The sequence below is a fragment of the Daphnia magna genome, linkage group LG4 (assembly GCF_020631705.1).
Source record: "Daphnia magna isolate NIES linkage group LG4, ASM2063170v1.1, whole genome shotgun sequence".
Lineage (NCBI taxonomy): Eukaryota > Metazoa > Arthropoda > Branchiopoda > Diplostraca > Daphniidae > Daphnia > Daphnia magna.
The window spans coordinates 2783539-2811309 of record NC_059185.1 but is presented as its reverse complement, the minus strand read 5'-3'; the positions used below and the strand labels follow the sequence as shown (position 1 = coordinate 2811309).

The 27771-nt window shown below is 40.8% G+C and overlaps 2 protein-coding genes and 1 long non-coding RNA gene across 25 annotated transcripts; 2 read left to right on the top strand and 1 right to left on the bottom strand.

Moving 5' to 3' along the window:
• Positions 1–13: 13 nt before the first annotated feature.
• Positions 14–5448, top strand: LOC116921942. 15 transcript variants are annotated; one of them, XR_006646021.1, is made up of 22 exons: positions 14–279; positions 343–579; positions 635–761; positions 858–942; positions 1005–1199; positions 1262–1386; positions 1476–1607; positions 1706–1811; positions 1862–1999; positions 2069–2214; positions 2292–2368; positions 2432–2638; positions 2720–2838; positions 2916–3100; positions 3191–3310; positions 3380–3510; positions 3987–4044; positions 4150–4282; positions 4350–4467; positions 4534–4829; positions 4888–5053; positions 5114–5448. It is a non-coding gene; the product is annotated as an uncharacterized LOC116921942 (long non-coding RNA). The 15 variants fall into 15 exon arrangements; XR_006646027.1 differs by having other exon boundaries at positions 2069–2368; positions 4534–4647; positions 4706–4763; XR_006646022.1 differs by having other exon boundaries at positions 15–279; positions 2069–2368; positions 2432–2533; positions 2599–2638; positions 2699–2838.
• A 465-nt stretch (positions 5449–5913) lies between these two features.
• LOC116921938 (synaptogenesis protein syg-2) lies at positions 5914–27758 on the bottom strand. Of its 9 annotated transcripts, XM_045172880.1 has the most exons (29): positions 27255–27744; positions 27092–27198; positions 24290–24638; positions 21420–21552; positions 20803–21068; positions 20395–20502; positions 19849–20118; positions 17731–17882; positions 17267–17468; positions 15135–15265; positions 14411–14570; positions 14228–14322; positions 14055–14168; positions 12477–12909; positions 11600–11845; positions 11175–11523; positions 8669–11089; positions 8369–8605; positions 8187–8313; positions 8006–8090; positions 7749–7943; positions 7562–7686; positions 7348–7472; positions 7137–7242; positions 6949–7086; positions 6734–6879; positions 6580–6656; positions 6356–6516; positions 5914–6302 (listed from the first exon to the last, which is right to left on the bottom strand). In XM_045172880.1, exons 3-16 carry the CDS (start codon positions 24486–24488, stop codon positions 11276–11278), a joined length of 2757 nt encoding a protein of 918 aa, XP_045028815.1. In that variant the 5' UTR covers positions 24489–24638; positions 27092–27198; positions 27255–27744; the 3' UTR covers positions 5914–6302; positions 6356–6516; positions 6580–6656; positions 6734–6879; positions 6949–7086; positions 7137–7242; positions 7348–7472; positions 7562–7686; positions 7749–7943; positions 8006–8090; positions 8187–8313; positions 8369–8605; positions 8669–11089; positions 11175–11275. The 9 variants fall into 9 exon arrangements, with proteins under 9 accessions (XP_045028815.1, XP_045028812.1, XP_045028810.1 ...); XM_045172877.1 differs by having other exon boundaries at positions 6580–6879; positions 8669–11120; positions 27255–27745; XM_045172875.1 differs by having other exon boundaries at positions 6580–6879; positions 7341–7472.
• Positions 9321–10945, top strand: LOC116921939 (retinol-binding protein pinta). The gene is made up of 6 exons (XM_032928311.2): positions 9321–9480; positions 9592–9751; positions 9898–10156; positions 10233–10340; positions 10407–10512; positions 10608–10945. Exons 1-6 carry the CDS (start codon positions 9321–9323, stop codon positions 10760–10762), a joined length of 948 nt encoding a protein of 315 aa, XP_032784202.2. The 3' UTR covers positions 10763–10945.
• Positions 27759–27771: the final 13 nt, after the last annotated feature.

The window sequence follows — 27771 nt, the reverse complement described above, 5'->3', positions numbered from 1 at the left end:
TTATGTAGCAAATAAATAGCTAACTAGCATTGCCATCTAACGGAAAAAAATGACACTAATAGAAGGGATTTGAATAGACCACACCTTCAACGAAGGAGGAGTCCACTACATATTGAATTTATCAATCGATTGTTAGGCCCATTTCGATCGCTACTTTACAGTCAATGTCGGCGAAGCGCATTGTAAGTTTGTAACTTGGAAGTGTATGCATGTGCCACTTGATGTGGCGTTGCATGTGGGAGGCCCCGTTGGCAGTACTCTGAGTGATGGTGACATATGGTAAAAAGATAGAGCAGTATAAATATTTGCTGCATCATTAATTCTATTATTTATTTCTTCAAGCTATCTTACTGACTTCTACTGGTTTTATTTGTGGAAAGAATATCTTGAGTGGGAGAATTGGATCACAATTGACTACATATTTTACTATTTTAAATGAGTTTATCACAAAGAATTTTTTACTCATTCATGTTCTGTTTCTGTAATGTAGGTAGAATGATCGCAATGTCGTGGTAGTAATTCGCGAGAGATATGCCAATAGGGTTTCCCTATTGACATACTGATACAGGCCTGTTTTCAGTAAGTGTATCAGCAAGAATATTATACTGAAGCATATTTAATTTCTTTAATGTAGATTCTCAATCGTAATGGATTCGAAGAGGATATTGATGGAGTTTTGGTATAAAAAAGTATAAGTACATGCTCGTTGGAAGGGCAACCAAAGAGTTCCGTCGGATCCTTTTACTATTGCACATATTATGGTATTTTTACAAAATCATTGAAGTGCTTATCTGGACCCCCTTGTTTTCTGTGGCCCCATTTCCCCTTGACTTATATTATTTTCTTTGACCCTTCAGTGTGTGTAAAACTAAAGGCTAAAAGAGGAAGAAGAATGATTCAAAAGTTCTGGGAGAGAATTATCAAAGAATTATACTCGTTTAGGTAATCCAAGGAAATAAGAGAGTATTAACTCGACTCAGTCTTTGATTCCATCTTTTTAAAAGCTGTTTTTACTGTGCGTGGAACTTTTTTGGTCGAGACGTTATGGGTGTCTTAAAGGCACTGAAGGTTGCGTTAGATGTTATAATCCACAACAAAAAGGAAACGCTGAAAATCCCAGGTGACGATGGGAATTAGTGGCAATGTTACGGTGTAGATGACTTCAGAAAGTGTGACGCTAGCTGATGTAAACCGCCTAGGTATCTGTTCTAACAAAATTTGCCTTATCAAATTTTCCTTTTGTTAAATGATTCTCATTTAGCAGGAAAAGGTTGTGAGAGTAGCAGAAGAAGAGGAAATTGCAGTAAACCCGGTTTTGAAAGAAGCCAAACATTCCGATGATATGGGAGCCCAGCCTGTTGAAAGAAAAACCCTATGTTTCAGATAGTAAGCTATCTCGACATTCGACAAACCCAAAGTTTCACACATAGATCTGCTTAAACATTCTTTGTTTCTTAAATTTATATCGACATCAGGAAAGACCAAAGGAACACGTCGTTCCTCAGCTACTTCTGAGGACCACTGTCACCGAAAGAAAATCCCCTCGCTTATAGACTCGGAAGTTGAAAGCGAGATCAAAAAATTTGCGACAACGAAGCAAGTAAAAAGTATTTTGTCAGATTATCGTGCACGCAAAGCTAAACAGCCAATTCAATAAAATTTCCTGAACACATTTTACATGACCATTCGCTTAAAACGATTTTAGGTCCTCCACCGTTACAGACCACAATGTGTAAATGCGTCACATCCGAGAAATTAATACTGCAGTAACCAGAGCGATAAAAAAATTGGCACCAACTCGTACATATCAGGTAGACTTATCCCATTCGGAAAAACAGATCTGTAGAAAAGTTCTGTGTAGATTTTGCCGCAAAGCATTCAAGAATGGAGCTTAATAGCTTGCAGGACTGAAGAAAATGATAAAAAAGAATTAGAACAAATTTGCTGGCAGCAAAACAAACCACGGGAAGCTCAGGAAGAGCTGGATCTTAAACAAAAGGTTTTACTTAGTCTTGAAGTTTCTTCATTTTTATGTTTTTTACTTATGATGATGTGTTACTTGTTCTAGTGCTCAAAAGGAACTAGATAACCACAGCAAAGGCTAAAAAAATTATGGTTGACATAAACTTTCACGAAGAAGCAGTTAAAGTAGGCGAAAGGGAATCGAGTGCGCTACTGTCCCGTGCGTCACTTGCGGCATCATTATTGCGGCAAGTAAGGCATCCGACACATGGGGATGTTTCAACAAATAAAACAAACGGGGTTCGGTTCAATCTTTTAAACCAAAATAGAGTGCAGTAATAAGTTCCAAATATACTGGAGGCGACTTCGTGCATTAAGTCCGGTGCATTGCAAAAATCTTGATAAGGTAATCCTACAAATTAGTTTCTGGAACTACAAGATGTAATCCATTGTTGTCCATTTATGTCAGAAAAATGATGTAGGCTATCGGTATCCTGTAGTACAAGAAGTTTACCGATAGGGATCCTGTGTTGATGAGATGATATAGTCACCACCGACTCCGTTTTTAACGGTATTCCTCTCAATAGACTGCGTTAGCTGTAATAGGTATTTAACACAGGTTTTGAGGTGGTTCAGAAACGTTTAACACGTTTTGCAACTAGACGTCATTTGAATGGTACATTCAGTATATTTGCTAATTTGCATGATATTTCTTTCAGTTTTTATCTGCTGTCAGACAATGTTTCCATATCTTTAGGTGCAGTTCTTATCTGCAGCCCTGCAGTGTGCAAAAATAGATGGTGGACAAAATCTGCTCATCATGCTGATCTGCACAATGCCAGCTTCATTAAGCAATCTTGAAATGACCTATGAACAGTAATTTTGGTTTAAATTTGGTTTTCACTTGTAAATCTGTAAAATATTTATAATAGCTAAACTGTTTTTGTACATAGGACTACACAGTATTAAAAGACTTCCCTTAAAGAAATTTGTAGCTGTGGACTTTCTTTAGAAGACTCTTGTATCAAATATTTGCCTGCTTCTTGGAACAAGGAACATAGTGTTATGACCCGGACATTTCGACTTCGCTCCAGGCATCAAGACACGAACACTCAAGACAACGAAACAACAAGACTCCGTAAATCGAACAATTAGTACAAGCGTCAAATGACGGTTTTAATAATGGATCCTTTGCTTTGCCCAATGAATCTGTGCTTGGAACTGACAGGCGGCGTTTAGCAGTGGCACCCAATCTTTATTCTCAAAACCCAGAGGTGTTCACTTTACTTTTCAGGGGTATTTATTGATGATAATTGTTGATTAATCCATGAAAAATACCAATACATGGGTAAGTGGTGGGTAATTAAAGTATAAAACTGTAATTCCTCATGGCATTTTCATTTCGCATACGCGGCAGTTCGTGAGCAGACGAACCATTGAAAGGGCCTTGCGCAGTCTAGCTGCATCCAGACAGATTCTAGTAGAACCAAAAACATTGTTTTGACGAGTAATGTCCTATTTCGGTTGCAGTTTTTCTCTAAATACCAAGTAAGTAAGTGGTTTAATCGTGTTAAATGTATGATTTTTCGATTCAAGTCTATTTAGGTGTCAGAACTGAAATTGTACTTTTAGAACTTTTAAAACACCGCATAGCTTTTATTAACAATAGTTTACTTTTACAACTATCATAATCTTGTTAACCGTTTAAAGGAGAACAAAGTTCATTTTTTATATTTCTGGAATTTCGACTTCCGGTTTTACTTCCGGTTTAAAAATGCCAAATAAATCCTTATTTGTTAGTCTGTCAGAAAACAGATTCATAATTTCGTGATCCTCGTCAAATTTTGGGTCGACTCCATGTATCAACTCAAAGTACCTCAATATCGTCAAAAATCGTTAATTTTCCTGAACATATAGTTCATGAAAAATCGCGATTTTGGTCAAATCCGACTTTTCCCTAAAAACAAATCGTTCCCAACCCAAATTTAATAACGATCACGAAAATCCTCTTTGTTTTGTTATAGGATCTCTATTTCCGGAGATATGGACTACTTCCGGTTACTTCCTGACAATCTGCAAAAAGTAAAAAATGAGCTGTATTGTTCTAACAATTTAAAATACTTTTCTCGCATGCGTTAGGGTGTGATAAGTTATTATTCCGTTTTTTTCTTGCTTTCAACACTACAGCCTGATGCTGATCCTACGAGCTACGACAGTTTTACCTACAAATGTTAGCGTTTCGTGCTGCAACTAGTAGTTGATATTCTAGGATGTTATGCCTAAAATTGGAATTCAGCTATCAGAGATTAGAAAAATTCAAGTACTTAAAAGCAAGTATTGTAGTACTTATTTCAACATTCAAAGTAAAATAGAATTTTTGGTTCTAGGTGGAAACTCTAGATGGCGTTGATGTGCGACTATAATGAAGATCATGAGTGACAAGTTACGTGTTTGTTACGTTACCCTGTTATGTGTTTCAAAGGATTTTTCGTCAAAAAATTTACGGTATGTTGTTATCTATTTAGTATTGCTATCGTTGGGTATGTATTGAAAAGGAAACCCTTGAAATAGATAGCTTTTTGTATGTGGTGGTGTTTCCCCTTGTCAGCTATCAATGTACCACAAGGGATCCTGACAGTTTAAGAAGGCTACTATTCCTTACATGAAGATCACCATCCAGTTCAAGTACTGTTAATGGACCTCAAGCCTTTTGTTTAAGCTTAGTGATGTGTTCTCTCGTCAGTCAACAACAGAGTCTTCATCTACTTTGTGTTGCTAACCATCAGCCCTCAGCATCCCAGGTATCCAGATTTCCAAGTTTATCTGATTAGCCAACCATCATCCATACCCTTCAGCTCTTCATTGTGGTATTTCAGAACATTACTTATCTTCCACTACACACATCTGTAACAATTTTCTCTACAGGCTTCTCTTCCTCTCTTCTTAGTCTGCTGAATGCCAACATTGAATAAGGTTCATCGTCATTGCCTTTCCATGGTATTTTAATTTGGTGGATTATCCAGCTGCTGTTCTTCTCACCGTTACTTAGCCAGCTCACATGGATAGGCTTTAACAACATCTCCATTTTTTGGTATTTTAAGTTTCTATGTTATGGAGCATTGTTGTGTTGTAAGAAAAACTTCTGTGACAGGACTGCAAATAGTCATCTTCCTTCGTCGTCTTGGCCGTCTTCGCCTTCATCTCCGTCTCGTCTTCTTGGCCGTCTTCGCCTTCATCTCCGTCTCGTCGTCTTGGCCGTCTTCGCCTTTGTTTCATCGCCGTCTTTTTCTACGCCATCACTTCGTCGCCGGCTTCTCCTTCGCCCTTCACGTAGGGAATTCACCGTGGATCGTCGTCCTGGTATTGTTTTATTTTGCATTGTTTTGTTTAAGTTAACCCGTTGGCTGCCACCCCGTTTGCGTCCCATTTTTTTTTTAGCTTGTAGGGACCGGCCGCAATGGCCTTCGCCGCAAGGCGCCTTAGGCAATGCACCAGTAGGGACTTCTCTTTGTCGATGCGGTGGCGGATTCCTGAGGGTGTGCATTCCCTGTAAAGGATTCCGTCACCGTGTCAGCCCGGACTTGTCTTCGGACAAGTCCCACCTTGTTCGCGATCCTTAAGACGCGATGCTTAGTTACTGTAGTTTAAGCAACCAACGGGTTGCGTGGCCTGGCAGCCAACGGGTTAACTTAAGTTAAGTGTATGTATGTTTATGTAAATATGTGTGTGTATATTTATTGTCATGTAAAATAGTGGTGGAATTGTTGGGAGGAGGTGGGACAATAAAAACAATTTCAATTTGAATTTATTCTTCGTGTTTATTTCATTTCACCTTATTCGAATTTATGCAAATCAAAGATAAACTTAGATTATTCGTTTTCCCAAGCTATTTCACTCCAAATCCAGTCATCTCACTAGTACTTATTTCAATAGATTTCACAGTCGGTGAAACATCAATGAAAAAATTGTTTTCTTTATTCCGATTGACTTCAAGTGCGATCACTTGAAAAAATGACTGAAACAAACTAACTTCACATGGTGCCATCACAAAAGGAATTAACCATTACGTTCTTTAACTCCTTTGTTTCCGTTGAATGAGGTAATAATTCAACAAACACAAGAATGATACTGGAAATGCTTTAATTACACTGAAAACATAACATTAGTGTCATTCTCTTCTGTAACCGATTGACTCCAACGCCAATGAAACACATCAGGTGCCTCCAGGATCTTTTCAAATTAAAACTGTAAACCACTATCGAAAAAAACAAGTCCTGGATTGAACCAAGTCATTAAATGATTTTGCAGCCACCACAGTACATCAGGTAGATCCCAAAGACCTGAAAGCATGATTTAAAAAACTTCAACTATTAACAATTAATTCAAATATCACCTTAGGACACCTCTACAACAAGGCCGTAAACGCGCAACTGATGAACCATTTCGAAATTGTTGTGATGATTCTTCTTTGTGGCATCAGCGCGTGAAGAAGCCGATGGATTCCTATCGGTAAACTTCTCGTACTACAGGATACCGATAGCCTACATCAGTTTTCTGACAAAAATGGACAACAATGGATTACATCTTGTAGTTCCAGAAACTAATTTGTAGGATTACCTTATCAAGATTTTTGCAATGCACCGGACTTAATGCACGAAGTCGCCTCCAGTATATTTGGAACTTATTACTGCACTCTATTTTGGTTTAAAAGATTGAACCGAACCCCGTTTGTTTTATTTGTTGAAACATCCCCATGTGTCGGATGCCTTACTTGCCGCAATAATGATGCCGCAAGTGACGCACGGGACAGTAGCGCACTCGATTCCCTTTCGCCTACTTTAACTGCTTCTTCGTGAAAGTTTATGTCAACCATAATTTTTTTAGCCTTTGCTGTGGTTATCTAGTTCCTTTTGAGCACTAGAACAAGTAACACATCATCATAAGTAAAAAACATAAAAATGAAGAAACTTCAAGACTAAGTAAAACCTTTTGTTTAAGATCCAGCTCTTCCTGAGCTTCCCGTGGTTTGTTTTGCTGCCAGCAAATTTGTTCTAATTCTTTTTTATCATTTTCTTCAGTCCTGCAAGCTATTAAGCTCCATTCTTGAATGCTTTGCGGCAAAATCTACAAAGAACTTTTCTACAGATCTGTTTTTCCGAATGGGATAAGTCTACCTGATATGTACGAGTTGGTGCCAATTTTTTTATCGCTCTGGTTACTGCAGTATTAATTTCCCGGATGTGACGCATTTACACATTGTGGTCTGTAACGGTGGAGGACCTAAAATCGTTTTAAGCGAATGGTCATGTAAAATGTGTTAAGGAAATTTTATTGAATTGGCTGTTTAGCTTTGCGTGCACGATAATCCGACAAAATACTTTTTACTTGCTTCGTTGTCGCAAATTTTTTGATCTCGCTTTCAACTTCCGAGTCTATAAGCGAGGGGATTTTCTTTCGGTGACAGTGGTCCTCAGAAGTAGCTGAGGAACGACGTGTTCCTTTGGTCTTTCCTGATGTCGATATAAATTTAAGAAACAAAGAATGTTTAAGCAGATCTATGTGTGAAACTTTGGGTTTGTCGAATGTCGAGATAGCTTACTATCTGAAACATAGGGTTTTTCTTTCCACAGGCTGGGCTCCCATATCATCGGAATGTTTGGCTTCTTTCAAAACCGGGTTTACTGCAATTTCCTCTTCTTCTGCTACTCTCACAACCTTTTCCTGCTAAATGAGAATCATTTACCAAAAGGAAAATTTGATAAGACAAATTTTGTTAGAACAGATACCTAGGCGGTTTACATCAGCTAGCGTCACACTTTCTGAAGTTATCTACACCGTAACATTGCCACTAATTCCCATCGTCACCTGGGATTTTCAGCGTTTCCTTTTTGTTGTGGATTATAACATCTAACGCAACCTTCAGTGCCTTTAAGACACCCATAACGTCTCGACCAAAAAAGTTCCACGCACAGTAAAAACAGCTTTTAAAAAGATGGAATCAAAAACTGAGTCGAGTTAATACTCTCTTATTTCCTTGGATTACCTAAACGAGTATAATTCTTTGATAATTCTCTCCCAGAACTTTTGAATCATTCTTCTTCCTCTTTTAGCCTTTAGTTTTACACACACTGAAGGGTCAAAGAAAATAATATAAGTCAAGGGGAAATGGGGCCACAGAAAACAAGGGGGTCCAGATAAGCACTTCAATGATTTTGTAAAAATACCATAATATGTGCAATAGTAAAAGGATCCGACGGAACTCTTTGGTTGCCCTTCCAACGAGCATGTACTTATACTTTTTTATACCAAAACTCCATCAATATCCTCTTCGAATCCATTACGATTGAGAATCTACATTAAAGAAATTAAATATGCTTCAGTATAATATTCTTGCTGATACACTTACTGAAAACAGGCCTGTATCAGTATGTCAATAGGGAAACCCTATTGGCATATCTCTCGCGAATTACTACCACGACATTGCGATTATTCTACCTACATTACAGAAACAGAACATGAATGAGTAAAAAATTCTTTGTGATAAACTCATTTAAAATAGTAAAATATGTAGTCAATTGTGATCCAATTCTCCCACTCAAGATATTCTTTCCACAAATAAAACCAGTAGAAGTCAGTAAGATAGCTTGAAGAAATAAATAATAGAAGTAATGATGCAGCAAATATTTATACTGCTCTATCTTTTTACCATATGTCACCATCACTCAGAGTACTGCCAACGGGGCCTCCTACATGCAACACCACATCAAGTGGCACATGCATACACTTCCAAGTTACAAACTTACAATGCGCTTCGCCGCCATTGACTGTACAGTAGCGATCGAAATGGGCCTAACAATCGATTGATAAATTCAATATGTAGTGGACTCCTCCAGTCCTCCTTCGTTGAAGGTGTGGTCAATTCAAATCCATTCTATTAGTGTCATTTTTTACCGTTAGATGGCAATGCTAGTTAGCTATTTATTTGCTACATAAACGATCAGCTAGCGATAAGAGCTGTCTATAAAAAAATGGATCAAACGGCGTTCCGTACCTGGCACCTAAGCTCTGAGAAGTCCCCACTTTTCCCAAGAGGTGACTTTATGGCGCCATCAGCAGTCAACTTTTTGCACTATTAGGGAAGAATGTGAAGTCGTGCAATGCTATGTTTTCTTTTGCAGACGACGAAACAGTTTCTCTTCGACCGCATTTCTGGACAGCCACTGGGTGACCTACTAGATGAAAAGAAAGTACCATCATGTAATCTTGTTTCGACACTCTGCCAGCAAGATTCATATTCTTGACTTGGCTGGACTAGTTTTCATTAAGTGTTCATATGCCTTGTTGGCCGTACCTCTGAAATGTCGATCAAAATCAAACCCTTCCACACTAAACTGAATGAAGTTATTCTTAAAGTGGCGTCTTCTGAATTAGGAGAGGATGGAGAACGACGACAAGAGGCAATAGAAATAATTCGCCAGTGGATGGCAAAGCAGCCACATTTGCAACATATACTCTTAGGTAATTCCCCAATGTGCACACATTACATAGTTACATATCTCAACATTATCGATTGAGATATTGGAATGATATAGGTTTTTAGCAATATCACTACATTAAATTTCATTTTAGATGAATACAGTATCGTGTGTTTTGCCCGTGGGTGCAAGTATAGCTTGGAGAAGATGAAGCATAAGATAGATTTGCAATACACTCTGAGAACAGCCTTGCCAGAATTCTTCTCAGGAAGGGACCCATTGAAACCCAGATTACAAGAGGCTCTTGCATGTGGGTAAGACAATTAAAAAAAAAAAATCTGATTTGAATGGGTTTACACTAATATTTTATGTTTATCATTTCGCTAATATTTTACTGAACTGTGGTAAAGCATGTATTGAATTTTACAATTATTGTAAAAAAAAAAAATATTGCACTTAGGTCGTATCTCCCATTGCCAAATTATGACAAGCATGGCAGAAAAGTGATCGTTATGCGTCCTGGATGCTTCGATCCATGCCAATTCAAACCAGAAGATATAGAAAAAGCCAATTTCATGGTGCTTGATATCATGGGCAGAGAGGAAGAACAAATGTTTGTTACGGGAATGGTGATAATCGTAGATTGCCACGGTTACACGTTGAATCACTTCACACAAAGGCCACTTGCGCTGAGTAAAAAACAGTTGTGTTTTTTGCAGGTATTTGAATAATAATTTGAAACACTCAAAAGAGGAATGAGTGAAACTGTCTAAAATATGGTCTGTCTACTTGTAGAGTGCTCCTATTAGTCCAAAAACTATCCACTTTATTCGAACAAATTCAGTGTTTCACTCGGTATATGGCGTGGTGATGAACATGCTCAAAGATAAGATAAAACAAAGGGTATGATAAACGAAAGGAGCTAAATAAGTTATTTTAATTATACCAAATTCGTTTGACTTTTTATAGGTAAAGATCCATGGTTCCGATTTCCAATCGCTATACAAAGAAATAGATCGGAAGATTCTTCCAAAGGATTACGGGGGCGATGGAATATCTTTCGCAGAGCTCACAGGTGATTTCATAATTATTATTCCTAGTGTGGCGCGTGTTGGGCTTCTTTCGATTAGTTGTCATTTTATTTTAAATATTCATATATTTTGCTGATAGATTGCTGGAAGAAAAAAGTTGAAGACAACAGAGCGTTTCTCATTGCATCAGAAAAAAACTTCCGCGTCGACGAGTCACGCCGTCCGGGTAAATCTAAGACGGCCCAGGATCTCTTTGGCATCGAAGGATCCTTCCGAAAACTCAATGTGGATTAGTACGTCTCGAAGTACCGATCTACCATAAATGGCTTGTCCATATCTCAATAGTATGTTCGATATTAAGGTAAACTGCCACTAATAGGGAGAAATTGACTGTCAAGAGTAATTGGTATGTGGGGTATTTCATTTCGTTCCTTAAAATGCCTTATTTTTCCGAATAACAAAAACATTTACCTTAAACATCTTTTTATTCAAAGTAGCACAAAGATCACTGTTGGCTGTGACTAACATCAATTGCGATGCACATATCGGGGGTTAAATCTGAGAGACATCTTTTCGGGATGTATAGATCGAGCAAGGGCCAGAAGTTTTCTTCATCACAGACTAGGAATCAATGAGAATATTTTAAGACAATCTGAGATTTTTATAACGGTTATGCATTTTGAGTAGTAATAGTAATCAAACTTACTTCACAGCATTCGGCGAAATGGCGGAAAGTATGTAAACAATGGAGAAGCTTTGGTCGTGTTTCTTGTCGAATGTGCTGCATTCGCTTCCATTTAAAAAAAATCAAATAGACGTTTCAGGATCTTGTTTGTGACGGTGAGGCGATTTCACAGCCACGACTTCAATGTTATTCGTCGTAACACCGACAGCCGTCGGACTGTAATGAGCAGGATGTGAATGTCCAGCACTAGTGAAGGGACGTGTAGGATCGACGACCATCAATAACTGTTGTGGTTGGCTCGCTGTTGCATTGTTACTCCGGTGACTCCTTTGGATGGAGGCATTGCGATTCACCTGCTGCATGTCGTTTACTGTTCCACCAAACAAAATTTGCTCGTATTATGCAAGATGCAAATGTTAGCAATGCAGTTGTGATGACGTTGTTACCAAGTTGACTGTTGATGATAACGTCGGGATCAGCATCCAAGTCGTACGGTTGATTGTCTGTTTTTTTACTCTTGTCAACTGGATGTTGGATGCCGTGGGCATGATGTTGAGTCGAGTTGCTCGGTGCGCGGTGATGACGACGGAACCTAGTCGTTAAAGCGATGGCTACGCAGACAATTAAGACGGAGGCAGAGACTCCGCCGGCAATGCCCAACACCGAACTCAAGTCCGTCGTTTCCATGATAACTAAACGAAATGAGGGAAAAGCCGCAACGAAAACAAATTAAACATGTGAAACCAAGGCGCATAGATCAGACAGCCTCTGGCTGTTGCTTCCGTGCCTGGCTGATTTCTTGGGGATCAAAAGGACTTGGCTGAAGATGTTGCACGAAAGGTGATGGACCCTCGGGAAACATTGAAAAATAGTGGAATATCGTCGAGTGCATTGAGAGTCTCAACAGCGGCAGCAAATGGCGGCACTTTCCTCCCCAAAGAGCTACAAGATGTCCTTCCTGTTTACTTCCGGAGAGCGCTAATGCTTTGCGACATTCACCTCATTTTGTCTTGTATGACTTAACCGAAACTTCAATATTTACACGCAAAAATCCCTATGGTATTGCACCAACAGCCATTTGATCATGTTTCGTCATGCAGTGCAGTCAAAGAGACAAGTTGACTCGAGTCGAGTTAACACGAGTTGCACTATTTCGTCCAAGTCTTGGGATTATTCACAACTTTGAATGCCAAAGTTGAGTAAGAAACTCGCGAGGCGTCACATTTCTGGTGGGCGGAAACGAAACTAAAGAGAAAAGCTTGTGTGCAGGTGAAAGTCGTGATCAATAGGGTAGGAGTGTCTCTGCGTCGTTGGTTCTCTTACCTGTTTGTTTGTCAGCGATTTTGACGGTGTAGGCCTCCAAAGGGACGAGGGCAGATCTGCCGCGCTGATTAAATGCCGACACTTGGATGAACAGTTTGAGACCGGATTCCAAGTTGCCGACCCTCAAATGCGGATACCTTCCCGATTTGTTGTAAAGCAAAACGGCAGATTGGGTGTCGAATATTTCGAACTGGAACTGTTGCGATTGGCCGCCATCGAATCCCGGACGACACCAAACTTCGACGGCGTCGGCTGTTTGGTTCACCACTGAACAATTGACGGGCGGATCGGGACGAACACCAAGGAAAATGCGATAGGCGCAAGGCTCCCGTTGTTCGCCGATGTCGTTACGAGCCCAGCAGAGGAGACTTCCGTAATCCCGATCCGATTGGGGCGAATAAGAGAAAACGCTATCCAGCGCGTCTGCCGCTTCCTGCATTTATTTGAAAACATTTGAATATTTGAATGGACAAGCAAAACAGACGTTGACTATCGACAGTTTTTGTGGGGCCTTTTAATTTTATTACATCTACTATGTAATATGCTAATAGTCTAAAGAGCCTTCCATCATATTATTCGATGATCTACGTATCTTGTTTCACGTCTCACTGGCTTTCAACAAGATTGGACCGGCTCACAAGGAACAAAACAAACGCTTTCAGAAATACATAAGCTATTAAAATGTGAAATCAGCTGAAGTTTGTGGTCGCTGAAAACATAAAATACGATTGAATGAGATTTGTGTGTTGCCCCTCTAACGGTTTTAATGCAGGGATGGAATCTCGTATTCTTCTCTATTTGGTGGGTCGAATAGGAAGGAATGAATAAGTGGGATGAAAACAATGCGTCGGTCGAGGACGGGCGTAATAACGTGATGGTCACGAAAGAGATCAACAAATCCCGGCCCTGCATCCGATGCGACTGGGATTTGGCTGTCCGTTGCATTACGTCCTCGCATTTGGTCTGCAGACCAACAACAAAACAAAAAAGAAACAAAATGACGCGTTTTCTTTTGTTTTAAAGATTTACGTGACTGGGATGATGAAAGGTTCATGCAGGGGACAAGAACGGCAGTTGATCGTGCATGTAAATAAGATTGACGCGTTAGTCGTGCTTTTGCCCAAGTACATTCATCTCATTTTGATACGTTGCGGCGTTTTTTGGTGCTGACGCCCTTTCATCGCCTCGTTCGTAACAGTTGAATTGTAGGATTGAGGTGTGACAGGCGAGAATCAATAAAAATGAGGAAAATCCATTTTGGTGATGGATAGGCGACGAAATCGTAATACATTCCAACGGATGGATGGATTTTCCATTAGGTAAAATGAGATGGACGATGACACTTTGGAAAAGGAACGAGGCGAACAAATTGGACGCCATTTTTCGATCACGTGAAAGAAAAACGACTTGAAAATGTCCAATCAAACGAGAAATTTCCACGTGATTATGGCAAATAACGTGGCAACTTAAACGCCCACTTTGTTCGGGTGAAGTTTCACATCGAAACGACGAGTTTCGCTCCTCTTTCTTACTATTTTACTTACCAATTCGACCATTATGAGGTGGCTCACTACGTACCTCGACGTGGCTGCTCTCGAATCGTGTCTGCTGAAGAATTTGGGTTCGATTGACGGCCAGGTCGGTCACTTCTGACGACGTCGACGCGTTAAACGCCCACCTATGCGAACGGGCCTGTCATTTGCACACGAATTAAAAATGGCTTCACTCAAACGAAATGCGTCCAATTTTACTGGTGGAATAGCGTCGGTTTGACATCGGACGACGGCCGTCTCCTGTCTGGCCACTCCGTACATGATTTTCTGATTTGGACGGCAGACCGGCTGGACTGCGGTCGATGGACCACATGCAAACAAATCAGATGATTAAACGCCTGTCAACAACCGAAGCTTTTGGAGGTGAAATGTTTTTCTTACACATGACGCGCAACTGGACGGTGTTGCTAAGTCCAGTTCCCTCCGTATTGATGGCCGTGCAAGAATAGCGGCCCGAATGGAAACGAGAAACTCGCCGGATGACTAAACTTTGCTCCACCACAAGGACTCCAGCTGTCGCATTTTCTCGTACAGTCTGACCCTGTCAAATGAAATCATAAACGCAAAAGTGAATTAGACACACTTAAAAGTCTGACGTCTATTCTATTCAGTTTAGTTTTAGTTTAAAGAATCAGCCATAACGGGATAGAAGAAACATTTTACCGTTAGCCTTTTGGTTCAGGAGCGTCAACTATTTGATGGCGCTACACTACACTACACTATACTACACTACACCCCAAGTATCCAATTAAATTGGATTGTTTTTAATGGAGCAAGAGAACAACAAGGTACTGTAAAACTGCAGTCGAATGCTACGCAGTATCACATCCATCATTGGGTTTATCATCCGAAAATTTAAAAAAATAACAAGTACAACAAGACAGACGGGATGGAAGAATTTCGTAGTTTGTTCGATTTAAGCGAAATGGCGGCATCCAATTGAATTTTTAAAAAATAAGTTCAGCGAATAAGAACGGGAGCAAAAAACATTTTTTTTGTTTAGAGTGTGTTTGTTTGTCTTTTTGCTTCAAGGGTGCGGATCGATAAAATTTAATAGCAGCGGGAGGCAATAACGACTTTTTAACATGCCAGTAGAAAGACGTACCTCGTGAGTCCAAATGATGCGATGCGGCGGCGGATTGGAGCGGATGCGGCACTCGAAATAGACGTCGTTGCCTTCCACAATTGAATCCGGTTTCAAATTGCGACCGAGTTCCAATTCCGTCGTTGGAGCAACTGGTATTTTGTTACGTTTCAGTTTGTCGGGTGTTTGAAAATGCAAGAAAATAATATTTGATTAGTTGTTTTTACGGAATTCAAATTTAAAAAAATAAACTAACATGAAAAAGAATATCCGTACGAAAAAGGAAACAAACACGAAAAAAGATGGGAAAAAAAAGGAGAAAAAAAAGGAACTGGTGCCTGTTTCCGATAATTGGAATGATGCATTTATTCCGACTGGCGACGGCCCCGTGGAAGACAGAAACAATGTGAAGATGTCGTGAAATAAAAAATAAAAAAAAAGGGTCTCGTTGCGACTGTGAAGACGCTACGTGATCCGCTGTCGACGAGTCTGAACAAGAGACGCCAGAAGCCAATCACACGCGCATTACACAAGACAGGCACAGTGCGCTACAAAAGGCTAAAAGAAATGTAATATGGGCGACGCATCCCGCCGAGAACGGCAGCCGCAGCGCTTGGGGCTTCGCCGAACGCACGTCGCTCTTTTGATTATTGACGAGTAGGACCATCAGCTGAAAGGATGCAGGAGGCAAAAAAATAGACTTTTCCTGCGTGATCATTTTACTTTGACATCCCAATATTATGACTCGAATGCTGGATTTCAAAAATGTATACCAGAACTCGCGCTGGAAATGGAAACGACGATTGAAGAAATTCAATAATTAGGCGGTACGAAGAATTTGACGAATTCGTTTAGTCTTTGGCCCCCAAACCTGATTGAAATTGGCCTCCCGTTCGATGTTTAACCGACTGCGTTTTGCCGCGCTGCGGTGGTGCGACACTCTGCGAAATTGCTTCACCCATTTTTCAAATTAAGAAAATACCCGACGGTATTGGAATTCGGTTGAATGAGCCGATTCTTTCGCTTCCCGATACATAATCCGTTTGTTTGTTCTTTCTGCCCTTGCGTTTTTTGTCATCTTTTATCTCTTTGTTTGTTTCTGCTTTCAAGTCGATGCTGTTGTCACCGTAGATTTCGAGAAGAAGAGACAAAAGTTGACAAATCAACAATCCTCAAAATAGAGGCTTCCTTTTAACTCCTGTTTGCCTTTCAGTCTATCGATCGTCAACGTGCAACACAACGTCGCGTTGTTTGTACAAAGTGTCGTCATGTTGCAACAAAGTTTCTTTCCATTCAAATTCTTTCTTTTTTTCGATTCGTACGAGCAGACGGCGAATTCTGCGCAGCTTGTGCCAACGAATTGGGGGTTTTCGAGTAATCGAATCACGAGACTCGATCAAGTCATCCCACACGTTTTCTGACTCTTTCCCCGTCCCCATCCAATCGATACTTTCAATCACGTACGCTCAAACTGGTCAAAGTGGTACAAACCGATTATTCTGCATCCTTGTGGAGAAATGTCCTTGCACTTGATTAATAAACTGCGCTGTTCATTTCCTTTCGTCAACTGTCGGCTGAAGGAATGTACCCAAAAATCCCAACACAGCACCTTGTGTGTGGTGCTGTTACTGATCGATAAAGTTATCGCTACCGGATGAAGCTTACGCTAAGATGCCGATTCGGATTACTTGCAGAGTTCCTTTTCCCTCAATTTCCGGAATTTCTCGTTGACCCCTTCTGCCCCTGGTGGCGTCGTCTCTTGTCGGGTCCACTCTGATGTTCAAACCGATTCACCAACGAACGGCACACACAGAACATACACAGAAAAGAAGTGATACATGGTCCCTTTTATCTGTGTGTCACGCCTTCTTCTTTTGATGAATGAAAAAAAAAAAAAAAAATGGCTTTACAAGGGAAAGTTGGGATTTTTTTTCGGCGGTAGATGTTGCCGTTCCTGAAAAGAAAAAGAATTCCCTCTCCATTCCCAATAGAGACCGACGCCTTTGCCGTCACGTCCCATTATTGAAAATCTCATCATCGTCGTCATCGCGAGGAGTGTCTTTGCACAAAGAAATAAAAAGAGACGAGAGGTTGTCAAAGCTAAAAAAAGAAAATGAAAGAAAAAGAAGAAAATATCAAGTCGCCGTTCTTACAATGGACGACAAGTTTTCGACGAGTCTCGATGGACGACGACGACGAGGTCCTGTCGCTCAAATTATTGCCATCGCTGCTGTTGTGACTAGACGTTGAAATCATTGCGGGATTGAACGCTGAGCAGATCAATTCGGCATCGTGATCCTTGGCCGTCGGCGTCAGCTTCAACGTGCTCGTCGTGTTGCGTCCGTCCATCGTTATCTGAAATGTGCGCGGAGAAAGAAAAATGAATGAAATGGCTGATTGCATTCTCGTCAGGTTCACTTTGATCGAGTTTTAATCCAGTCTACAACGTTCACATAGTACAGAACCAAGTCCCTAATTTATGAACATGTAATGATTTAAACTGTCAATGCGACAGTGTAAAAACTAGGAAACTTTACATCCTACATCCAGTCGTGTGCAACCATTCGCATTAAGTACTTGTTTTAAATGAACAATTCAGGAGGGGGGAATGTCATACCCGCTCTCTGGTTGGTTGCTGTTGGATCGAGTGCAGGTACCAATGGATACTGGCGGATGGACGTGATCCACCAGTGGAACATTCAATCGTGTAACATTTGCCGGCAGAAAACGGTTTCTCTGTCCCGCTGATTGTCACCCACGTCGGCTTCACTGCAAATAAACTTCATTATACATTAACATCTATTTCATCACAACCAAATGACACCAAACGTGGATCAGCTTAAATTTTGAAAAGTAAAAGTCTTTCGGCAAATAATCCGCAGCAGAAAAAATGGATCAACGACCGTTCGATACGATCATGTCTCCGTCTATTTCGTCACGTCTCGAATGCTCAAAATAAAAGGTGGAACGAGTGTTTTAGCAAGGGCTGGATGTAACCGAGACGCCATTCAGTGATACGTTATGCATTTGCCAATAACAGTTTGACCAGTTTTCTTTTTTCTCGTCTTTCATCATCATCAGTTCACACTAGTGGATTGAATACGTCTGAACGACCCACCGCATCCGCAATGGCCTCGCGTGGCTTTATTTTCTCTGCCGGAAGTTTTTGCACTGGGCACTGACAGCATAAAACTTTGCCACCCACCCCACAAGTAAATCACATCCCAGGATATCCCTCGTGAGCGATGACTTTCTTTTTTTTTTTTTTTTTTCATTTTTCTTCTTTACAGTCGGCGTTGCCCCAAAATGAATGACACAAACTTGGCTTATTCTATCTAGACCCTATACGAATATATCTTTTGTTCCATTTCAGCAAATTCAATTGGTTTGGATTATTGCTGGAAGCATGAAGTATTTTCCTCGCTTAATTGCCTTTTCCTTAAGATAAAATCAAAAATCCAAGGTTTAGCGAAAGGTATAATTAGTTACTTTTTGTTCCCGTCTAAGCAAAACGGAAAGATGGGCATTCACCTGATAAATTTAAAAAAAAAATGACGCAAAAAAACAAAACAATTGATCTTTCGCCACCTTTTGGGTGAATGCCAATTTTTCCTGTTTTCTTTTGTTTTGTTGTTTTTGCGCATATTGGAAATGGAATATTTATACAAACCACAGAGTAGAATAAGCGCGCAGGTATTGTGAGACGTCGGGTGCCAAATGTGTTCTTGAGGGAGGCCATCGACGCATTCATCGAAATATTACAGCGGCAAGAAAATAAACGCCAGTTTCAATTTTCTACGAAGAAATCTTCCTTTTCCTGACGGGATGCAAACAACGATAGAAGGTGTGCGTGAAATGGTGGAGAAAAATAGCGATAGAAGACTGGGATTTTACGGGTTGTCCCGTGCGTGTCGACTCTTTTTTCTTGCCAAGAAAAGAAAGCCGTTTGCCAGTTTTACATAAAAATTCACATCCATGGCGTGTGGGCATAAATGATGATGCTATTCTCATGGACCTCCCCAAAAGCTACGGTTGCGCGTTATTTTTTTTTTCTTTCAACTTTCTTGCGTGTAGTTTATTCGCTTAAAAATACGTCCGATACAAAGCGGCAACAATCGCCGTTTGGTTTGCATAAGGTCGATCTATTTCGTCTTACACCCGAAACCCTTTCCTAGACTATACGTGAGGTTCTATTTACATAATAAAAGCAAAGGATAGCACACGCAATCCTCGGAATATTAAAAACCCAGACCCTCCTGTTGGTATATCTGAGTTTATCCGTCCATGTCGCGTCGGGACCAAAAAATGTTTGATATTCGCGTGCCCATCGGCGCTGAAATGGCCGTGGATATTGGCCTTGTTTACGTTACACAGCCTTTTGGCATGTACTACATCGTCCGCTATCGCTCGACTATGCGCTATTTCTCTCATAAATGATCATGGCGGCCGTGAATATTTACAGACTGAATGGTTTCGGTTAATGGCCATTCTCTTGATTTGTAAAACCGCGCGAAGGTCGGCAGCCAACGCATGTCAAAATATAACAATTGTTAACTGTTATCAATGGCGCAACAACCAATTCACAAAGTCTGCGCAATGGAATTAGCAATTGAACCCTAGTTCTGACCAGTGATGTATAATGCACCATCCGATGTGATTTACGGCAAAACAAACCATAAAAAATCAGCGTTGGTATGGGAAGTTGGAACTGGAAGAAGAAAAATGAAAGACTTACGATTGAGATCAAGTTGCACGCTGGAGACGATCGTGTTTTGTTGTTGTCGATTGTGATGTCCATAGGAATTGAGGCCAAGATGGGACGTTGACGTGGTGTTGCGCGCACCAAAATAGTTTGACGCCTGGCAACGCAAAATGGCGTGCAGGTGGTGACGTTGAAGTTGCGGGATGACCAGAACATTTTGGACGACGTTCTCCGACGTGCCAATGAAGGTGTGGTCCACTAATTTGTTGTCCAACCACCAACTGACTTCTGGACGTGGTCGACCTTGTTGTACGACAGGATTCGCAAACAAAAAAGGGGAAGAAAAAGAGAATGAGATCCATCAGCTTCGAATGAAACCAAGAATAAGACACAAATCATCGAGAGAGATGGGGGCGAGAAGACAATAATGAAGCCGCTGATTGTCGTTTGGCTGTTTCATGTGAAAGAGGACGCAAATAGAAAGACATCAAGAAACGACGAGTGAATGCAATCAACGCAAGTATTGAAGGCGATGGAACAATTGTCGACTATGCGCAGATGAATGTCCAAATAATTTACCTCCAGTGACGATGCAATTGAGCGAAAGTTGTGCCCCTTCGTCGTAAGGGCCAATGACCGACGAGACTTGACGATTGTCCTCGATGATCCGAATCTTCCCAGGTGGAACTGCAATTTCATTCGGAATTTTTTTTTTTTATTTTTGATTTTTTTCTGCTTTTACATCACTTTTGCTTTGCTACACAATTTCAATTAGCTGCTGCTATGGTTGTCCCATAAACTATTGATTACAAGACTAATCCTTCTTTCTCATTGTAACTTCGAGTTACATTTCTTGATTTGGGTTGATGGCAGTAACTTTCAATTAAATGGCAGAACTGTGAAATACACTCTTATCGTATACCGTTTGAAAAAACTTGAAAATCATCAATCAAGTTCAAAAAGAGAAACAAACGACGAGGCCGATACCTACGACGGTGAGCTGAACGAGGACATTGCGAGTTGGCGAACGGCCAAAATCGACCCGACATCGATAGATTCCCTCGTCGTGATCGGCCGCGTTGTTCAATAATAAAAGAGCCACCGGATAACTATCGAATTGGAAATGGACTCGTGTTGCTGTTGAGGCAGCCGTGTATTGGCCTTGTTCTTGCTGTTGTTGCAACAAGAGCATTTGACTGTCGTGCTGCGTCTGTTGTTGGCGATAACTTTCCCTCGAACGACGAGCATCGTACCTGCATATTACATCCAATTTTGCATCAGTTTACCTTGGTCTGTCATTCCATCAGTTCAAGTTTCATTGTGTTGGCACTTCATCTTGGACCAGACACACAAACAATTGATGAATTCTTCCATTTGATTCTCTTTACAATTCAATTCGTAAAGAGAAAATGGCATGTGCAAATGCACTGTCCAGTTTACAAACAATCCTGTCAAAAATGATGGCGGAAAGCGCTTCTATTGAACTTTCCAAAGGGCCATTCGTTTAGCTTATCTGCAATTCAATTCTACAATACTTCGTATGGGACATGCAACTTCCAAAGACATTAGGCCATCGTAATAGCAAACAATTAGCCAAATCTTACTTGTAAATGGGGAAATCCGAATCGTTTTTGTACCACAGGACGAGGTAAAGAGAGTCGAGAGGTGGCGGGGAAATGTCACACGGCAGTTCGGCTGTCCTTCCGCTCAGCACCGACACCTTCTCCAACTTAATGGCTGTTGGGATGAAAATGAAAATTTTATTTTAATATCATCACGATGAACATAGTTTGAGAAAAGATTCAAATGATTAACGATGGGTGCGGTCAGGAAAGGCAGGGCTTCATTCATCAAGGACTGGATAGAAAATCAATTTTTCATGCAATAGATTCGTTGACTAAAGAAGGATCAAGTCGTTTGTGAACGTTCGATTTTGAAAGGTTCACCGGTTATTCAAAATAAAAAAAAAAGTGCTATCGCTCTTTGGACAACTGAATTCGTTTTGCTGAGTTGAGTCATGTCCAGCCTTTTAAACCTTTGTTTAGGTGCCCTTTGAAAAACGAACGTGACAGAATTTCGTTCGGGAAAAAGTCTCAAGTATGGACAAAAAGGAACTAGAAATTGATAATCAATTGCGTAAAACTGCAACATTCAAAAATTAAGGATTTCATGGAACACGCAAGCTTGTGCCAAACAAACCCTTTTATATTCGCACGATCCTTATTCGGTGATGCCTTTATAAAAACAAAGTAACGAAAAAGGGGCGGGGCGAGGGCGTTCCATGACGATTTATCCAAAGTTTTAACGACGACGCGAATGTTTGCGCTCTCTTTATCCGACATTTATTGCCACGATTTAGCGCAGGAAACGTGAAATATTTGTTGCTGGTATCAATCGCCGCTATTGTACCAGAAAATTTGCTACCGACGTCGCAAGGGCGTCGCCTATTTCAATCTGACGTATGGCCATGGCCCTACGGACGACATAAACTCTCTGCTGGTGGCCGGGAGGATGAAGGGACAGGTTTCATCGTTTCTGTCTTGCACTTGGAAGACACCATGGAAACCACATTTCTTTGTTATAACAATGCAACAACAACAGATGCCGAACGCATCAATAAATACGAAAAGACGTCGAGATGGAAAGGGAATTGTGTCGTACGGCAATTCCACATTATACAATTCTATTTGATATAAAAATTCATAGAAAGCCCCCACGCAATTCAAACGCGATCAAACTTCTTTTGTCAATAGTCATCTTTTTCCTCTATCGTTTGGATATGCGACAAAACAAACACACCCACAATCTCCTATTCTCCTACATAGACTGAATGAGTTTCGTTTGGCCCACGCAAACATGAAAAAGATGCACTTCTCAACTTTGTTTTCTTTCATTTTCAACAAAGGCTGAAACGGCCAGATAAAGGCGAGTCAGTTCTATTCCAATAATTTAAAAGAAAGCTATTTAAAATTCAAAAGAAATTTAAACAATGACAAAAATCAATAACACGTTGTCACGGAATCAAAAGGAGGTTCTTGACAGGAAACCAGGTGCAATGAAATCGACTACTCGTGATACGTGTCTCCTCATTGCCCTGCTCCCCTTCGTGTCCTTTGTTCCTTTTCAATCGATCTCTCATTTACACGAGTTGGTCGATTAACTACGCTTAACCGTGAGATAACTAATTACTCCTCTCCTTTTTATTCAAGAATGACACCACTCACATTTAGATTTCACGCAACCTAAGAAGCTCCTTTGCCGATCGCCATTTGTGCGAGCTCAACATTAGAAAATACTTCTTCTATTTCTGGAATGGAAAAAGATTGTCCATTCCAATGCTCCAACGCATAAAGAGACTTGGAAAATCAATAAAACAGCAGGTGCACACAATATGTCTATTTTTCACGTAACCCTTTGTAGTACGGTAACACATACGTAAGAAGAAAATCCCATGAATTCTTGAAAATGTGGTTCTGAGCGGGAGGTATGCCACTACTTTCAATCGATAGATTTAACTATTAAAAGCTGGATTTATTCAAAACGACGTCTTGAATAGCAACAGGGAACAAACTAGGCTCTACAATGCGGACGGAAATCGAATGTCGAACTACGATCTGTCAAATACCTTCTTAGTATTTCAGTATTGAACACTACGGTTTAACAAGAATTCGTCACAAACGCAATACGAGCTGATCCAGCAGCAAAAAATTATCTGAATCCAACTGATGGAATCGGATTGGCATAAGCTCCATTCTGATGAAGCTTTGCATCCATTTCAAAGATCTGGCACAAATGGTGGTATGGACGTTTTCAACTACCCATGTAACTACGAAATGAATATCTTTCAATCTACTGCTTGTCTCTCCTCTGATCTATCAAAAACCGAACCAACGCGGGAGCACATATTCGATGGCAATCGGAATATTCAACGCATCCATTCGATCCACCCAATCCCGCTACATCCCTTATCTTTTCTCTGCGCTATAAATTTTAAACGAACGGACTGTCTTTAGACAAACAAACAAATGTAAAAAGGGATTTCCTGGATCAGTCCGTCTCCTTAGTCGTTTCACTCCCGATAGTACAAAAGCGTGATGGGACTTCAGTAAATGACATTGGGCAGTTGGACATTTCAAGTTTGTGATGCCCATCTGGCAACAACGTCATAGAATCAGCTAATCAAATTAAAAGAGCTGCTCGGCACAAACGCCTGATGTACTAAGTGACCTGTTCAAAGCGAAGTCGGAAGTTGCCGCGAAAGGCCGTGCGAACACGTCCGAATCTGAGCTGCTGGATCACCTTAAAAAGAGGACATCCAACAGAGAACAACTCATTCAACTGACCGAGTCAGGTGGAAATGGACGCATTTCCCGTCGCTCCTTCGTCCTCAACGATCCCATCGTGACAGAATCGCGCTGCCGGACAGTGAATGAACGTAACAAAAGAGAGTAAGCGGATGCGGAGGTGGACTTACATTCATCTTCTGAGGTGCCGATGGTATTGGCCAGTATTTTGTCCGTCGAACGGGAAAAAACTTCTGCTGGAATGGGCAGCAGGGAAGCCGAAGAAGACGACGACTCGACCATGACGAGTGAAACCACGAAGAAGTGGGCCGTTGTCACAAACACCAGGATCATCGTCGATCGTCTAGCCATTCCATGACGATCCATCATCGATCAATACGGATTTTTCTTTTCGTCGCTTCACTGAATATGCTGGAAGTGACGGGCAATGTCCAGCGAAAGCAAGTTGAGTCCAAACGATCGGAGCTGATGTTTAACAGCAAAGGGATCGTCTCGGTAGCATCACACTCCTATTAGATCCTGTTTTAACATTAAAGAGTTTAAAATATTAATTTCTTTTTAAGGATCAAGATTTGGGAAGTAATTATTGCTGACGTGGGGACCTTGCCATTCACTAGCCACGTACAAACTGCAAGAACCTCCAATATGCAAACAAACTCGCCACTTGGCACCTAGTACATTTTCTTCAAGGGGGCAAGACTGTACTTCTGGACAATGCAATTGTCATACATTTATTTACAAATAAATATCCGTAACAATTGATCGCAATTGCTATTTGTACGTGGGTTTAGCTGCCCAACCTGACCCCACGATCCTAACGAGCTGCCCTCTTAATTGGATTTCCATGAAAATATGGTTCACTAACTCAAATCCAATTTCAAAAGCAACCGATGATGGCGTAATTTTATTAGCCGTGTTTTTTATCGTTAACAACCGAATATGGAGGATATTTAACAAATGGGCCACTTTGTTGATTCAATGGAATTAACATGTACGATTCAAATTCTTAACAATTTTTATGAAAGATGCAGTGGAGTTGGTCGATACCTATTTAGACGTGATTTCCATAGGATTCCTTTTGAAGAGATGGCAACAAATGGAACGTAAAAGAACACGAAGAGATTCTTAGAATGCCTTCCTACCACGGAATTTTAAAAAAGAAACGGCCTAATCTGCTAATTCCTTCGACGTTGTTTTTTTTTTTTTTAAATCTTCAACCCAACGCTCCGGATCGATGTATCCGCCACTTGCATTCGACATAAAACGTCAATGTGACATAAGCGGAATTTCGAGTCTCTTACCAAGGCCTTAGCTATCAATAGTTTGAATAGTTAACGTTCCTCCAGCTGTCCAAATGGTTGGATTAAATTGCACAGACCAGTCAATCAAATCGAACTATTTACAGCACAACGCCCCGCCTAATGTCCCAGAAATAAACGTCAGCGATACCACACCAGTTTAAACAATGGATCTGGCTGTTTTCTCCAGCACATTTGCATGGATTCCGTCTGATAAATAGGAAGATCGATATAAGCTGCGAGAAGAGGAATCCGTCAACATTTCCGGCAATGCAAAGACAACACGGAGCCTTTTTTTTTGGTCCGGGAACGCCCCCATTCCACAAGTCTGCGTTGCATGTCACGGATATTATTAGTTAATTCGTTGTTTTTGCTCGTGAACGAATAACAGCTTCATTCGTTCACTGTTGTTGGTTATCAATCGATTAACTGAGGGACACACTCATGACGATCTCCACCTTTTACGCGACTTAAACAAAATTGCGCATGAGATCGGAAGCATATATCAACCCAAATAATTCAATAAAAGGAGTACAACTCCCTTCAACGTAATTAAAAAGGAGAAATTGTTTCAAAGGACTTGAGACTGGGCTGATATAATGTACACTCACTCGCACGTCTATTCTCTTTCTTTTTGTTTCTCCGTCAATCCCCCCTGTTCTCGTTTCGCCATCATAAATGCATTCTAGTACGTTTGGGAAAAGCAGCACGTACATCGTTACGCACAGAAAGTTCGTGATCCGGCTGAGCAAGATAAAGAGGCAGTGAATGGTGACAAAAGGTAAAACAAAAGATAATGACCCCATCGCAATAATTAAATACAACGCAGACTTGCCGTTAACGTTAACGTTCACGTTCGGGAATTGGAAAACACGAAAGAGACATAATTCCTCGTTGCAAGTCTCATGTCAAATGGATTTGGCCCCAAATTCTATTAGACAAGAAGGTTGGATACCCCATGGCCGTGCGTGGCCATGGAAACATCGCTTAGCACGTCTGGTATATATCAAGTATCAAGCTTCTACCGTTGCAACCATAACTACTCGGGAAACAGCTAGTGAAATGAAAAGATCAAGTAGGTAAAGCACAGAATGAAGCTATTATTCCCATAATAATGTGCAAAGAGTAGAATGTCGAACACGGAAAGTAAATCTGATAATCACCAACTTTCAAACTTGGGAATTCACGTCCACCACGCGAATGGGTCTCATTAATGAAAGATGGCCGAGGAAACTATTCGTGTCTTCATGAACCGAAAGTTCGGTTCATTGAGACGGCAAGTAAATAAAAATGTCGAGTAGCAACTTCCTTGGTGACTAACTTAACAACACATCAAGCGCGAGAAACAACGTCTAGAAGTTGCACGTAAATCTCAGCAACGGCGTAAAGTGAAAGGCTAAAAAAGATGAGTGCAGTCAAGAATATGCAATTGCTGGTAACTGATAGCCCCTTGCCGGAGAAAAAAGAGATGCAGCTCAATTTGCAAAAGGTTTCCCGCCTAATTTCTTTGTTCCACCATTTTGTGTTTCGCTTTGGAAATATGGCCATTTGGTTTAGAATAGTTCGTGGAATGAGCAACGTCAAGAATGGAAAATCCACTGGAAGAAACATTCAAAGCAGTAAAATACTTAAATATTTACGAGATAAAAAGAATCAATAACAAATGGCTTTTACCTGAATGCAGAACTTCATGACCAACGACGAAAAAGATGAACCACTTCAACTTGGAATATTTTCGTAGACGAGGGTGAATTTTTACAAGGAAATCTGTTGCTTTCAACCTGAAATGAAAATAAAATGAAACTCTGGCCAACAGATCGATGACCACAAAAATCACCGGTTGAATGTCCCCACAAGACGACGACCAGTCGACGTTGCTGACGTGGCACTTTTGTTTCCCAGTCAACTATGAAATTCCGGCTTGTTGGCAAAAGAGCGAACCAAAAAACTTTAACACAGACATGTAAAATCGTGCAAAAGTGACGGACTCGAGGAATCCAATGGATTGCGCACGACTCGAAAGCTAACGACCGACTGGGCGACTGATGAAATCTAGCCACCCTTTTTGCACTAAACCCTCACGTGTTCGCTGGCGGGAACAATTGGGGTAGGTTGACTGTTGTCTACAGCAGTGACCTCAGTGACTGAGATCGGAAACTTTGGCGTCGGCGCAGTTGCCGCCAGTTTCTGTTTTGAAATCTCATTGAAAAAAAAAAATGCATTTTCGTTTGATCCTTTTCTCTTGAAACTTTGATGGATCCACTTTGCATTTAATGAAGGCATTCCTCGTAGTTCATGGCGTGGTATTCGCCTAATAATGGCCTACTCTCCTTAACGAAATTTCGTCTGCTTCC